This window comes from Sinohyriopsis cumingii, chromosome 16 (genome assembly GCF_028554795.1).
Source record: "Sinohyriopsis cumingii isolate HCF-2022 chromosome 16, ASM2855479v2, whole genome shotgun sequence".
Classification (NCBI taxonomy): domain Eukaryota; kingdom Metazoa; phylum Mollusca; class Bivalvia; order Unionida; family Unionidae; genus Sinohyriopsis; species Sinohyriopsis cumingii.
Window position 1 is genome coordinate 37,874,541 of NC_142976.1, and position 16,269 is coordinate 37,890,809.

Sequence of the window (16,269 nt, forward strand, 5' to 3'; positions counted from 1 at the left end):
CTATTTTATCAGAATTTTGTACACGTTTTGCTTGTAGTTGTTGCCTCATTCATTCTTCTGTATGAATATACATAGGTGAACACCACTGAACTTGATCGATCGGAATGACCAAAACAAAGATAAATATTTGTAGCATTTTTATTTTGGTCAGAGGTAGATTGCTAATATTTTCCTATTTTTGTCGAACCATTTATGAAACTAGCCAGATCCACTTTACGTTTTCAGGGTGTCAGAATGTTTGGAGTCCTTAAGATTCTTAGTTATATATTTCATGGTCATAGAGAGGACTTCAGTTATATATGTCATGGTCATAATGAAGACTTCAGTTATAGATGTCATGGTCATAATGAGGACTTCAGTTATAGATGTCATGTGTTCATAGGCAAGGTTTCAGTTATAGGTGTCATAGTCATAGAGAGGACCTCAGTTATAGATGTCATGGTCATAATGAGGACTTCAGTTATAGATGTCATGTGTTCATAGGCAAGGTTTCAGTTATAGGTGTCATAGTCATAGAGAGGACCTCAGTTATAGATGTCATGATCGTAATGAAGACTTCAGTTATAGATGTCATGGTCATAATGGGGACTTCAGTTATAGATGTCATGGTCATAATGAGGACTTCAGTTATAGATGTCATGTGTTCATAGGCAAGGTTTCAGTTATAGGTGTCATAGTCATAGAGAGGACCTCAGTTATAGATGTCATGGTCATAATGAGGACTTCAGTTATAGATGTCATGTGTTCATAGGCAAGGTTTCAGTTATAGGTGTCATAGTCATAGAGAGGACCTCAGTTATAGATGTCATGTTCATAATGAGGACTTCAGTTATAGATGTCATGTGTTCATAGGCAAGGTTTCAGTTATAGGTGTCATAGTCATAGAGAGGACCTCAGTTATAGATGTCATGATCGTAATGAAGACTTCAGTTATAGATGTCATGGTCATAATGGGGACTTCAGTTATAGATGTCATGGTCATAATGAGGACTTCAGTTATAGATGTCATGTGTTCATAGGCAAGGTTTCAGTTATAGGTGTCATAGTCATAGAGAGGACCTCAGTTATAGATGTCATGTTCATAATGAGGACTTCAGTTATAGATGTCATGTGTTCATAGGCAAGGTTTCAGTTATAGGTGTCATAGTCATAGAGAGGACCTCAGCTATAGATGTCATGCTCATGACGAAGACTTCAGTTATAGATGTCATGGTATAGATGTCATAGTCATAATGTAGCTTTAGTTATAGATATCAGTCATATTGGGCTTCAGTTAATATACGTCTTGGTCATAGAGAGGACTTTAGTCATATATATCATGGTCATAGCGGGCTTCAGTTACAGTATAACAAAATATTTATCATGCATTTGTTGGCAGCTGGTTTTGACATGAACACTTTTGCAAAATTATGATCTGATTTTAAAAAAATCCACTTTTTCAAATAGAGTAACAACTCAGCTCCAGAGTAATCACTAGAGATTAGCTCTTCCTGGAAACTTTTTTTCCCACAAATGTGGCTTTTTGTGTTCCTTTGCAATTTGGAACATATATACTGAACAATAAAGTTTTTACAGAAATATATATGCTGAAGTGTATTTAATTTTGAATTTCATTAGCCATTAGTCTCTTGTGTATACTTCTATGTCAATCTTTGAATTATTACACCCCACAGGACCAGTTATCCGATGTTTATGGACATTTTATGGATATGAGCCTGGAAACCCATATGTATGCCTCACAGTGGTTCCTCACCCTCTTCACTGCCAAGTTTCCACTGCACCTTGTGTTTCACATTCTGGACATCTTCCTTAGTGAGGTAAGAAAAATAATATTTACTCTGTATAATACTGTATATATTCATGCCTGCTCAAGTCCATCTGCAAACTGCATTTAACCAGATCTGACATTGCGTAATGTACCAGCAGATCTGGATCTGTGCACTTTGTTAGGATGGATTAGTAGAATAACCAATATAGACTTTAATCTGCCATTGCATTATGCTGTTATTTGTGATTGGACCTGACTTGTATGCAAATGTATATGGTATTACATTATTATCATCATAATACTCCTTAAATCAGTATATTACACTGTGACATAACACCAAGAAGTATCGCACAGCACGTGAGATCATTTGTTAATACAAGTGCTTTGAATTTATGTCATAGATAGAGTCTTTAAGTGATCGTGTGACTTGGAATTTGTGAAATTCCTTGGCCAATAAAATGTGCCCTACTTGCTTGTTTCATTTGATGCAGTATGTGTTATACCTAAATTTATCACATGGCTACATCATTCAGGTTAATAATTTGTGAAATTCCTTGAACAATAAAATATTCTTTACTTGCTTGTTTCACTTTTTGCAATGCGTGTCATAATTAAATGACTACATGATTTAGGGTAATAAACCCCATATGTTTTTGTATTGTAATTCCTCACAGTGGGGTCATCTTGGTTTTGTCATGTCTCACCAGCCAGATCTTCATCCATCTGTCCCAAAAAGATTGTTAGCACATTTATGCACAAATTACTCAGAGAAGAGAAATGTGTTAGACATGCTTGTATGCATAGGTAGATAATCTTATAGGATTGATCTAATGGACTTAAGCATGATGAAGTGGGATGAATAGGGACAAACTTAAACCCCAAAATAACTTTACACAACTTTACACTTCTCTTGCCTTATAAATTGGACCCAGTTATGAAATGCATTGTTTGAGTGAAATTCTGTCCCGCCCAAGTTAGTCCTGGAGAATGTATTACTTCAGTATAAATGGAAAATGTGGAAACTGTGAACTCCTGATCTTTAGGATAACCCTCAGTCTGGCATATTTCTTTTATTTCCTTACTTCCTTCATCAGCCTGATAACTTTTTTTGTTACAAAGAAATAAAAATTCTCTTTCTTTTTGCAGGGAAAGGACATTATTTTTGGTGTGGCCCTGTCACTTTTAAAGGTATGGAACTCCTGCCTGAATTTTAGCTCCTCTGGCCATAAATAAAGCCTGGTGAACTTTTATTATGGCCAGATGTCCATCCATCAACATAGTTAGCTTATGGTATGGTAAGATGTCCATCCATTGACATAGTTAGCTTATGGTATGGCAAGATGTCCATCCATTGACATAGTTAGCTTATGGTGTGACCAGATGTCCATCCATCAACACAGTGAGCTTATGGTGTGACCAGATGTCCATCCATCAACATATGCTTTATATCATTCTGTAAGCCATGGTTTTGATCTGATTTTGATAAAACTTGGAGATGCATATTAATAACTGATTTTGCATCTAATTGACTGAGTTTGTTACCACTCTGGAGTCTGTATTCTGGACCAATTTTGATGGCCAACCTTTGAATTTATACTTATAACATCAAGATCTTGGACATGCTAAATAATGAATGAGATACACACATAGTATTGAGGTGATTATTCATTTAATTTGTTCAGTTTGTGAACACTTTAGAGGTCATATTTCTGATACGAAGTTTTGGTTACATCTGGAATGTAAGCTTGTATCATTCAGATCTCAGATGAGTTTGATTATGAGTGAGAGCCACCTAAATTAATGAGGATCCTGGTTGATTCATTGAGATCCACCTAAATTAATGAGAATCCAGGTTGATTCAGTGAGATCCACCTAAATTAATGAGGATCCAGGTTGATTCAGTGAGATCCACTTAAATTAATGAGGATCCAGTTTGATTCAGTGAGATCCACCTAAATTAATGAGGATCCAGGTTGATTCAGTGAGATCCACCTAAATTAATGAGGATCTAGGTTGATTCAGTGAGATCCACCTAAATTAATGAGAATCCTGGTTGATTCATTGAGATCCACCTAAATTAATGAGAATCCAGGTTGATTCAGTGAGATCCACCTAAATTAATGAGGATCCAGGTTGATTCAGTGAGATCCACCTAAATTAATGAGGATCCAGGTTGATTCATTGGTGAAAATCAAACTTGCAGCCTTCTGGTTATGAGTTCAGTACCTTAACTATTGAGTCTTCAGATCTCTCTTGGATGGGAAACTCATTGATTTCCGTGTTATGACTGTAACGGTGGGGCTTCACAAGGGTAAGGACAGACACAATAATCCATGCAGACTGCACAGATTGACTTCTCAAATGGCAAGCAAGGGTGGGGCTATGAACAGTGTCAAAGTTATCAATCAGAGCCTTATCCCCTAGCTGTTAGTGATGGCATGTCCTTTTTATTGCCAAGAAGGTGATCCTAGATATATGGTCTAAGAAAAAGAATGACATCAATATTAGTAATCAATGAAGAAGTTTTGTTCTCAAGGCTTTTCTTTCCCCACTAAAATTTCAGTACATGTGTGCATTTGCATTCACAAGCTGACATATCTTAGTTTTCAGGCGAGCATAATCAAGGCTACTTTGGTCTCTTGTTTCTTGAAGGATGTAGATGTTAACTTCAAATTAAAAATCTATAAACAATTAAACTGTTCCTTCCAATACATTCATTTCAAAACAAACTTTTTTCCAAATTAAATAGAAGCTATCGACCATGAAGTCAGATATTTATTGATAAATTGAGTAATGATGATGCTGGTATCAATTTATGTATGATCATCACAGGGTTCAAATGCAAAACCATACACTCAGGATCAATGCCCAGTTTTTAAAAACATCTTTTTAGATGAAGTTAGAAAAGGTCAGCTGTGATCCTCCTAGCACCAAATCTATAAATGGAGTATACAGTGTTATCTACAGCTGTCTGTTATATGATGTCCATGAGAGATTTTATTTTCCTTTTTGATAACTTTTGAAGTATTCCATGGATTAAAACCATATTTAGTTTGATGCTTTATGTTAAGAAGTTCTAGGTCAAGTTTGATTATTACACTTTTCTGACCAAACTTTGTAGAGTTATGGCCCATGTCTGACTTGGAACTTTGCCATTTATTTTCATCTTGTTGGCCAGGAACATCACTGTTTTACATAAACATTTATGGTTTTAAAATTTCATCTGCTAAAACAAGAAAAGGTTCTTCAGTCTTCATCCCCATGTTATTATTGTAAAAGTGATTTGTCAAAACAGGAATTGAATTTGTTTACTGTTTTCAAGCAATTATGCTGGTTCATTAGATGGTGGATTAAAATTGAGTGGAACAATTCAGACTTAAAAATATGATAAAACTCAGTTTTCATTGTAAGAGACCATTATTGATATTCTTCATCACAAAGCTATGCAATAGTTGCAGGTAAGTTTTGGCCTCATCCCTCCCCCACACAATTTGCAAATCCACTTATCCGACACCCAGGAAAAGCTCAGATTTGGCTTGGGTTAAGAAGTCATTTGCCCCCTGGGTCAGTGAAGTTTTAACTCGGGTATAATTTCTTGTCAGGAACATAAACTTTTGTGGGTTTTTTTCTTATTTCTCAGTTGAAACAATTCATTGGTACACACAGGAAGATGCTGACCCCTGTTACAGCAGTAACAATTTGATGTAAAAGATTGCCTTCTGGCACAAATGATGTCACACATGGATTCAGTAGAAAACTCCCGATGTGGCAGTGGGTCGAGTACTGTGTAAAAATCATGTTTTATCAAATCTATCCTTTGATGAATCAAACCATATTATGATAAAATATTTACAGCTCAAGGAGATTATGTAATATAGGTTGTATATGCATTGAACTGTGGTATAAAAGGTATAAAATCACTATTCAGTTTGAGTAAGCTTTGTAAGTTTTAACAATGCATGTCAAGCTTGCAAAATAAATTAAACATTATTTCCTGAATCACAGAATATATTCCTTTTGTAGCTTTCACGGAAAGATATTTTGGCCCTTGACTTTGAAGGAGTTTTGAAGTACTTTAGAGTCCAGCTGCCAAAGCGGTTCCGCAGCGAAGAAGCTGCTAGGGAGCTGCTTCAGACAGTAATCAGTACAAAGGTAACATTGAAGAAGCTGAAGAAATACCAGAAAGAGTATGACACCATGAAGGAACAAGAAATGCAGCAGGAGGATCCAGTAGAGAGACTTCAGGTACAGCAGAGCTGTTACTTACCAGGGACAGATAACTCTGCCTCATTAACATAGCAGTTTGTATGTGGGGACAGAGGTGTTTGCAGCAAAATTCTAATTTTCATCAAAACTATTAAAGTATTTGTAAAGTGTTTGACAACCATGTGTAGTATATTTTCGAGGTGAAAGTCACCCCATTGGTGAGGAAGATTTAATTTGAAGTTGAAATAATTACAAAAGAGACTACTGTTGTGCAAGAAAAATGTGTTAGAACAGTGCAGTTAACAATCTTAAGATGGTAAAACTGTCCAGATGAATAAAATCATCTAATTTTTATGACATATTTATTGCATTATGTACTGTTAGTGTTTTTTTGTCCCTCTAAAAACCCTGATTTGGAGTTTGGGGGTCAGTGTCCATTGCCCTTTGCTGCCATCACAACTTTGATTTCCTTTCCGTTTTTTTTTTTGTGTGTGTACTCTGAATCTTCCATTATTACATAACAATATTTACAAGGAATTATTATCAAGACAAGGTAATTTTATTTTAGAAACAGTAATTACCAATAAATTATAGTTCTATTTAAAATAATTTTCATGTCAAGAATTATTTCTTTGATGTGATGACCCAATTTTATAAAGAAAAATATTTCATGCTAAATGAAAAAACATATATTATTATTAATATTATTGTTGTTATTATTATTATTATTATTTATTTATTTATTTATTTTCCATTGGCAGCATTTCTTTGCAAGATGCCATTAAGCTGTTTTTTTAGATTTCAGATACATGCCTTGATTGACACTAAATGGTCTTGTCAGTGTTTGTCACTTATATCTTTGCAATCATATTTTGTCCCTAGAAGATGTTTTTGTTGCAATGTTGTTTTTCTCAGTTAGAAAGTATATCAAAAACATGCATGTACAAAAATGTAAGACAAGAGTTTTGTTGGACCATGTTTGTTTGTGCACTGTATCAGTCAGGGGAAGTAACTGATTCACAGATACATGGGAAGCAACTGACACTGATTCTCTCAATAGTAAACATTTTGTTTTGTATTTTAAAAAATATATATAAACAAAAAATAATATTAGTCTCAAAATTGTATAGTACAAAAATTTTATTTAATATTAGATGCATATCTTGTAAATTCATTGATTATTGTATTGGAAAGATATAAGTTTTTGTTTTGCATTTGAATGTTTTGAATTTCTGGTTTGAATGTTTTTAATTCTCATAGCGTGAAAACAAGCGACTGATGGAGGCAAACTTGAGGCTTGAGGCAGAAAACGATGATCTTGCACATGAGATGGTGGAGAGCAAATTGATGCTTCGGAATGAATTAGATAAGGTTTGCTTGCATATCACATCTCATGTGTGATTAGATATTGATTAGATATTGCATGTTTATTTAGATGTTACAAGTCTGTGCTGTTAAAAAGTAACAGAAAAGAGCAACAAGCTTTGTGAAATTCAACAAATAATTATTTCCCTACAATGCAAAGTGAAAATGATTTTTTTTATATGGTATTGCAGATTAAATCCCAGAATAATACTCAAATTACAGATACAAGTCCTAATAATTTAAAGTTCAAAATAAACTTTGTAGAAATCCAAATTAAGTCCACTGCTGAAGTGTTGATGTGTCTGTGATGACATGTATAATGCTGATGTGCCAACAGTCTTTTGTTGAAACACGGTAATATAATTCCAGGTTTGAATTCACTATAAATCCCAGTGAATATCTCTATCAAAGAATATTATTTTTTATGAGCACTCTGTATTTCCAGAGAAAAGAATTATTTGATTATAATAATTTGAAGAAATAACCACCAGCCCAGCTGAACCACTGATCGCAACAGTATTACAAGCTGATTCTATTAGATCTTAAGCACAAATGAATAATTCTTCCAGTTACAAGATTATATAGTCTTCTACTTGACCTCAGGTCACAATTAACATTTTTTATTTTTAAAAACCATCACCTATTGAAAAATAACCTCCTTGAAAGTCCTTAATGTATGCAAAATAAAATGTTAGCTATAATTAGCAGCTTGTTACTAAAGTTATAAACAAAATGTTTAGTAAATAACAGGTAGACCTGGCAATTCATAAGGAATTTCCAAAGTTCAAGACACAGATTGAGTTAAACATATCAACTATGAGACCAATATCATTAATTCAGGCCAGGTAAAAATTGAACTTAATTATGGGTAAGATCAAGTCCAGCATACAATGTTACGTAACAGTAACATATGATGAAATAGAAAACAAAGAAAACTAACAAACAAACTATGAAAATTAAATATACACAACATATAGGAAAAGTTTTTGTGGCATTTTATTCATTTATAAATAAAATCTTGATTGTTTTGGCTACATTTAGTTTGACTCTAATGGGTATTATTTTGGCTTTAGATGAGACAGTGGAGTTCCTGATATAAATTTAACTTTATTTATTAGAAACTCTGGATAATTCACTATGTTAACTTTTTTTCTGGTTAGAACCATGAGACTTGAAAGCCGTTAAAGTTATACTGTCCAGAATTACTTGATCACATGAAGAGTATGTGACATTTGTTTCATTAGCAGTACATTGGCCACTATGATCACATGAAGAGTGTGTGTGACATAGTAGTAATAGTTACCAACAGTGTACTGCATAATGTGTATTTATATACATTCCGTGGTTGTAATGAGGAAACATTGTGTAAGTTAAGTTTAAATAATGTGTTTAAATAATGGTCTTGATAAGTTATGTCCTCTTATAGCATGTGTTTTCTATATGGGGGTGTCTGCGAAAAAAGCAGATCTCACTATGATAATAACTGATCATTAAATAGTAATATGAACAATGAATTCTAATAAATCTGCAAATATAATACATATGCTGATTGTTCAAACTTGAAAATGCAGATATAATTGCTGATTGGTCAGACTTAAAAATGTGCAAATAAAATGCACTTATTGATTGGTCAAACTTGAAAATGTGCAAATATAATGCACTAACTGATTGGTCAGACTTGAAAATGTGCAAATATAATGCACTTATTGATTGGTCAAACTTTAAAATTTGCATCAGTAAAATCCACACTATATACTGTTGCAAAATTATAACATCATAACTCTGGTATGCCAGACAAAATGTTTTCTGCTATAATTTGTTAAATTTTTGTAAGGAGTGCTATGATGGAGATAAGTCTTGTATTTGAGGATATTATATCATCACAAATATCCATCTTACCAGCTACATTTACGTATTGTTGTTAAACATCATTTGTGAATGGCAAAACCTCCATTACTGTCCCCAGATCTTCATCAACAAGATTGTTGTACCCTCATTAAAATGATCTCTTTTCAGGCCCAAGAAACCAGTGAGGCCCTTACTGGAGAACTGATCATTACTAAGAAAATTCATATAGAGACAGAAGAAGAAAAGAAAAGATTGGAGACTGAGGCACATCAGGTGAATTTTTCATTTCTCACTTTCCAATTGTCAACTCACTTTCCTATTTTTGCTCTATTGGTTATTGACCAGAAGAGTTTGTGCAGTTTTTGTGCCTGCTTTTTTCCATCCATTAGCACAAGTTTTTTATTGCTGGTCCTTAACTGATGGTCATATTGTCATGGATTCTCAGAAAAGCTTGATAGCATTATATTTTCAAACATGGAAGGCATGAAAACCAGTCTAATGTCACAAGAATTCAAGATGGTGGTGGTAAAGTGATGGTCCAACAAACGTAAACACTGTTACATCGAGTCAAAACTAAAAGAAATTGATGTGAAAGTTATTTATTTTCTCAGAAATTGCAAGTATTACAGTTTTTTTGCCTTTAATCTGCTGAAAGATGAAATGAAACCACGGCATTCATGAAATTTGACCTGGTACTTGCTATTTGCATTGCTATAGCATTCTCACACCATCCTGTTTTCTTGTATAAAAAAACCCATTGATTTTAAAAACAAGAAACATCAGGGATGTAAGAAATGCACATAACTTATTTCATTCATTGATTTATAAGCTCAAACCTGATTGTCACCAGGGGGTCCCAAACACTGTCAGCCTGTTGGCATTTTGAATCAAACTGGAGTTTCTTTAGCAGCATGGTTGCCATATTTGCTTGGGCCAGTCTGTTTTCAAGCAACAGATGTGATGTAATTCACTATCTTTGAAACTCTCAGTAATTCTGTGACCTCTCCGGTGGCCTAGTAGTTAGAGTGTCCGCCTCATATGCGGGAGGTCGTGCATTCGATTCCTGGTCGAGTCATACCAAAGACTTACAGAATTGGTACTAACAGCTGCCTGGTCATTGTTCTTAAAATAAATATGTTGAGAATTATGTTCTTTCTGGTTTTTACAAAAGGTATCTGACTTGACTTAAATATGTTTGAATTTTTGTACAACAGCATTAGGAGTTTGCTGTTAATATCACATGACTATTGAACTTTAATATAGTGGTTTGTGATTTATGTAGTATAGTGCAACCCCACTATAATGCGAATTCAGATATAACGCGGTCATGGCATGGCTCTCGAAATTTTGTATATTCATTCGCACATGAAAAAACATTTTTAGTTCAAAGTATATTATCGTTATGGGAAAGAGATCACGTATGAATTTGAATTTCATATGATCGTAGCATGGTTCCTGCAATTTTAATTACATATATGTGTATTTTTCTCGTACTGGAAAAATAATACTTATTTTTTTGAAGTAAAAATTAATAGTTTGTAAAACGTTTATTATCATTTTGGGGAAGAGTTCGAGTATGAATTCAGATATAAACTATCATGGCTTGGGTTCTGAAATTTAACAATTTCACCAGGTTTGTGAAGTGTTTTACCAAAATAAACATTATTGGAAATGTTACTTATTACTGTTCCATGTGTAAAGCCACTAAGTCGTCTTTGTGATTGTCTTTAACTCCAGTATGTGACCTCTTTAACAGATGGTCAGTGTGGCAGTTTATAGTGATGTCTAGCACTGGGGCATCATGTCACCAACATGTAACATGATGTCCCACCCAGTCACATTATCCTGACACCAGGCCAACCAGTCCTAACACTAACCTCTTAATGCTGAGCACCTAGCAAGGCAGCTGTTAGTACCATTTTTGTAAGTCTTTGGTATGACTCAGCCGGGGATTGAACCCACGACCGACTGCTTCCGAGGCAGAACCTCTAACCACTAGGCCACCGGAGCAGTCTAAAACTAAGTAAAAGCAACCATTGCCACCTAGCATTGGTAAGGGGAAGGGTTGGAAAGAGTTTCTTCCCTTTGTCTATATGGCATATAGATGGAAGGAAACTTTCTTCATCTTTCCATGATTGCTAGATATCAGGAGGTAGCAGAACTTCTTCCTAATGTTAATAAGACCAGGTAAGTATTCTCAGAAAAATATTATTAACCAAAGAATTTACTTTTCAGTGCTTCACTTTTAATTGAGACTTTACTTTTAATTGTGACTACTTTTAATTGAGACTTTACTTTTAATTGAGACTTTACTTTTAATTGAGACTACTTTTAATTGAGACTTAAAAGTTGAGACTTTACTTTTAATTGAGACTTTACTTTAATTGAGACTACTTTTAATTGAGACTTTACTTTTAATTGTGACTACTTTTAATTGAGACTTTTCTTTTAATTGAGACTTTACTTTTAATTGAGACTTTACCTTTAATTGAGACTACTTTTAACTGAGACTTTACTTTTAATTGAGACTACTTTTAATTAAGACTTTATAGCCAGTGCTGTGCTGAGGTGCCATTAAATCCAACAAACTACTGTAAATAATATATTCTGGTAATGGTGGCCATCTTGAAAAGTTGGTTATCATTATTTGTCTTAAAGAGATGGTCATATCAGTTTGGAGTTTTCACTAAAACACTTCCTCCTATATGTAAAATGGTTCTAAATGAATATGATTCCAATATAACATCCCAAAATGTAAAAAAGAAAATAATATATATTTTAATAACTGTATATTTGTACAAAAGTTACAAATGCTGGTATTATATAACGCAAACTGATATGAATGGAGTTTTGTCAAACTTAGTGTGTTGATGTGTCTAATGGACACCTTAAATGATGACACTTTTTCTTTTCCCCAAGGAATATTAATTACTTGTTTAACCAAACTTAGCATTTTGATATATTTTGAAACTTTACTGTATTTATGTCTATGATATCAAATTCAAAGAAAAAAAGCCACAACAAAGAATTTGCTACTGGACCAACAGGTGCCTCATGAACAGGTTATAAAATATTTATTTACCAAATTTGGTATATTGAAGTTTGTCAGGAATATTATAGATGGTTGTAGTACATAGGAATTGAAATAATAAAAGGACAGAAGAATGGACTTATCTTAAATTCCTGAAAATTCTTGTTGGCCAGCAGGGTGCCAGTCCTGTCGAGGAACTGTTTGCTATTGATACAGAGTTATACAAAGTAAGCTTAACATGTGCTCTTGTGTAAAATTGTCTTTTGTTTCTCAGCTAAAGGAGATGTGTCGCAGAGAGCTGGATCGTGTAGAAACAGAAAATGAGAGAAACAAGATTATTATTGCAGATTATAAACAGGTATGGAATCCAAATTTGGATACTTGCATAGCATTTGTTTCTATAGTAAACTGTCCAGTTAATAATGTTGCTTGTGAAAATGTGTCAATTAGTACAATGCATATCATAAAGTCTCTGGTGGAGGAAGAACCAGAGAAAACCCTGGAAAGAACCACCGACCCACGAGAAGCTACTAGCAAGCTTTCTCACATACCCACATTAGCCGAATCCGAGACTCGGACCCACACAGACAAAGGTGAGATGGCAGTGATCCGTAACAGAGAGCGCTTTAGACCATTCGGCCACTCGGGGCCCCGCATTATGAGTACCTTATTGTCTTGTTTTTCCACAATACATATACATATCTATGGTTACCTTTTAATGAATGTAACACTTTTTGTTTGTCCATCATACGTACACATAGACAGTTGCCTATTTTACTCTTGTAACCATTTTTCTGGTCCATCATACATACACACTGACCATTGCATATTTAATTAATGTAACCCTTTTTATTGGTACATCATACATACACTTCAACATGAGTGGGTTAAAGTCTCTGATTTGGCCAATGTGGTTAGTTGGGAAAGCTTGCCAGTAGCTCCTTGTGGGTCGCTTGTTCTTTCTGGGGTTTTCCCGGTTTCTTCCTCCACCATTTATACTGGCCGCTATTTATACTGGCCACCTATCTTGTACCTAAAAGTGGTGTTAAACTCTACTACAACAACAACAACAACACATCAACAGTTGCCTATTTAATTAATGTAACCCTTTTTGTTGGTCCATCATACATACACATCAACAGTTGCCTATTTAATTAATGTAACCCTTTTTGTTGGTCCATCATACATACACATCAACAGTTGCCTATTTATTTAATTAATGTAACCCTTTTTGTTGGTCCATCATACATACACATAAATAGTTGCCTATTCAATTAACGTAACCATTTTTGTTGGTCCATCAACATACACATAAATAGTTGCCTATTTAATTAATGTAACCCTTTTTGTTGGTCCATCATACATACACATAAATAGTTGCCTATTTAATTAATGTAACCCTTTTTGTTGGTCCATCATACATACACATAGTTGCCTATTTAATTAATGTAACCCTTTTTGTTGGTCCATCATACATACACATAAATAGTTGCCTATAGTCTTTTGTTTCTTGTGCATTAATATGTTGAGACATAGTTATCCATAATACATACACATAGACGGTTTCCAATTTAATAACTTTTTATTTTGTGTTGGTCAATAATATACACACATAGACATTTGCCTTTTTAATGAATATTGCTTTGTTGTTTCTTGTGCATTAATATGTTGAGACATAGTTATCCATAATACATGCACATAGGCAGTTGCCTATTTAATGAATGTAGTCTTTTTGTTAGTCAATAACATACACACAGCCAGTTGCCTATTTAATGAATATAGCCTTGTTTCTTGTGTATCTGTATATATGTATGTATGTATGTATGTTGAGACAGTATCACCTCAGCCCAGACATTGTTGCCAGCAACTACAGTGCTTTTTTTTTGCATTATACGATTTTTGTGTAATAGTTTTGATGTTAAACTTTTTTTAAATATGTTATACAGTTTTTTTCTAAAGGTCTATATAATGCAAGTGTGCATTAAAGTTTTTTGTGAAACGGTTTGGTTTAAAGTGTTGTGTGATAATTTTGTGTCAAAGGTTTGTGTACAACAGCTTTGTGTTAATGTTTGCACGATACAGTTTTGTTTAAAGTTTTGTGTATTATGTGTTAAATGTTTTGTTTAATTTAATTGTTTGTCAGTTTTACATTTTTTTAATTTCGATTACATGCTCTTGTAATATGAATTTATTCACTGGAGATGATACTTTTTCCAGAAAATAGTTTGACCTTGACTGTTTGTTTTGTAAACACCGGGTGTTGATCTAGATCCCAACCTTGATTCAAAATTAGCAGCAACCACGTAAATAAGATGTAAACAATTTTTTTCTGTTTTCTATTTCTTAGAATAAATTGATTGGTTTTTGTCAGGGACACACTTGGTGTATGTGATCTTTAACAAGTACATAATTTTGATGAGGTTCTGGAACATGATGATGTGACCCCCATTTTGCATTTTAGAATACAATATAACCTTTGTTTTGGAAAGATATTCTCAGTAGTAGCTGGGCTTTTTCTTTACACTGGAAGGTCTTGTGCTGTTTGGAGTTATTTCAAATTACTTGGATTCAAAAGGATTAATTATTTTTTTCCTGGAAAGTACGTGTGCTCATGTGAAATTGTTGAACAAGGACAGTTTTTTAAAAAATTTGTTCAGATTTCCAAAACCGGAATGATATTTCTTGTTTCTACAAGGAACTTTAGACTTCAACACTACAGATTAAAGCATACGTCATCGTCTTCCATCTTGGATTCTTTGTCAGGACTCCAACTTGAAATCATTAGAACATTTTGTTAGTAGGACTAAAAAAATATTATTTGTGGATTATTCTTGAATTATTTTTGGATTTGATTCTTAAAACCATAAGTTCATATTTTTTCATTTTTACAGAATTTTCCTCGGAAATAAATTATTATATTTTTTTCAAAGCTTGTTGTTTTCATTCTTTCTTGTATTACTGTTTATTCAAGCCTAAACACGTAACATAAGAGTTTATGTAATTAAGCTTTGTGTTAAAGTTTTGTGTAATACAGCTTTGTACAAAAGTTTTGTGTGATACAGTTTTGTTTAAAGTTTAGTGTGACAGGTTTTGTGTAATGCAGTTTTGTGTTTAAGGTTTTGCCAGTGAGACAAAGTTGGTGATATATCAGTACTTTGGTTAGGTTCCATGGAACAATTAGCTTTTCTTCAAATACATTGATTATTCTCTATGGTGTGATGATTTCTTGTCTGTCTTCAGATACATTGGTTATTCTCTATGGTGTGAAGATTTCTTGTCTGTCTTCAAATACATTGATTATTCTCTACGGTGTGATGATTTTCCTTTCTATTATCTAATGGTATGGTTTATTCCTCAGATATGCTCTCAGCTGAGTGAGCGGCTTGAAAAACAGCAGACTTTATCCAGGGAGGAACTCCAGTCAATAAGGGTGAGCATCATAGCCTTTGTACAAGAATAGAAATGCATCAGCATCCGAATTAATCTATTTTACCCCAAAAAGGTACATCATTATGGAATCTTGCCTAAAAGGGCATGACATTAGCAAATTGTGAGATAATTATTTTTCGAACAGAATTAACATCATCATCATTATCATTATCATCATCATCATCATCATCATGGCCATCAAACATCATTGACAGCAATGGTAAGATCTTGTGTTAGATTTTATGAAGGTCATGATAGAACTGTATAGGCAAGAAACTGTGTCCCATGAAGTCAGCATTGATATGGAATGTTCTTTGCTTTAATTATGAGCTATGATAGGAGAAAGTTCTTTGAAATTACCCTTTACAAAGCCTGACCTTTAGACAGTTCAAAATTACCCTTTACAAAGCATGACCTTTACACAGTTTAAAATTACCCTTTACAAAGCATGACCTTTATACAGTTTAAAATTACCCTTTTCAAAACATGACCTTTAGATGGTTTAAAATTACCCTTTTCAAAGCATGACCTTTAGACAGTTCGAAATTTCCCTTTACAAAGCATGACCTTTATTTAGACAGTTCACAAATTACCCTTTACAAAGCATGACCTTTACAGAGTT

The 16,269-nt window shown here is 33.8% G+C and overlaps 1 protein-coding gene across 2 annotated transcripts in view; it reads left to right on the plus strand.

Annotated features, from left to right (window-relative positions):
• LOC149780231 (rab GTPase-activating protein 1-like) overlaps nucleotides 1-16,269 on the plus strand; it is a 116,187-nt gene that overhangs the window by 83,152 nt on the left and 16,766 nt on the right. For both annotated transcript variants that reach the window (XM_089937010.1, XM_089937011.1), the window contains 7 exons: nucleotides 1,674-1,817; nucleotides 2,915-2,956; nucleotides 5,792-6,013; nucleotides 7,235-7,345; nucleotides 9,356-9,460; nucleotides 12,493-12,576; nucleotides 15,577-15,648. In XM_089937010.1, the coding sequence (XP_089793136.1) occupies nucleotides 1,674-1,817; nucleotides 2,915-2,956; nucleotides 5,792-6,013; nucleotides 7,235-7,345; nucleotides 9,356-9,460; nucleotides 12,493-12,576; nucleotides 15,577-15,648 (780 nt within the window). The remainder of the gene's footprint in view (nucleotides 1-1,673; nucleotides 1,818-2,914; nucleotides 2,957-5,791; nucleotides 6,014-7,234; nucleotides 7,346-9,355; nucleotides 9,461-12,492; nucleotides 12,577-15,576; nucleotides 15,649-16,269) is intronic.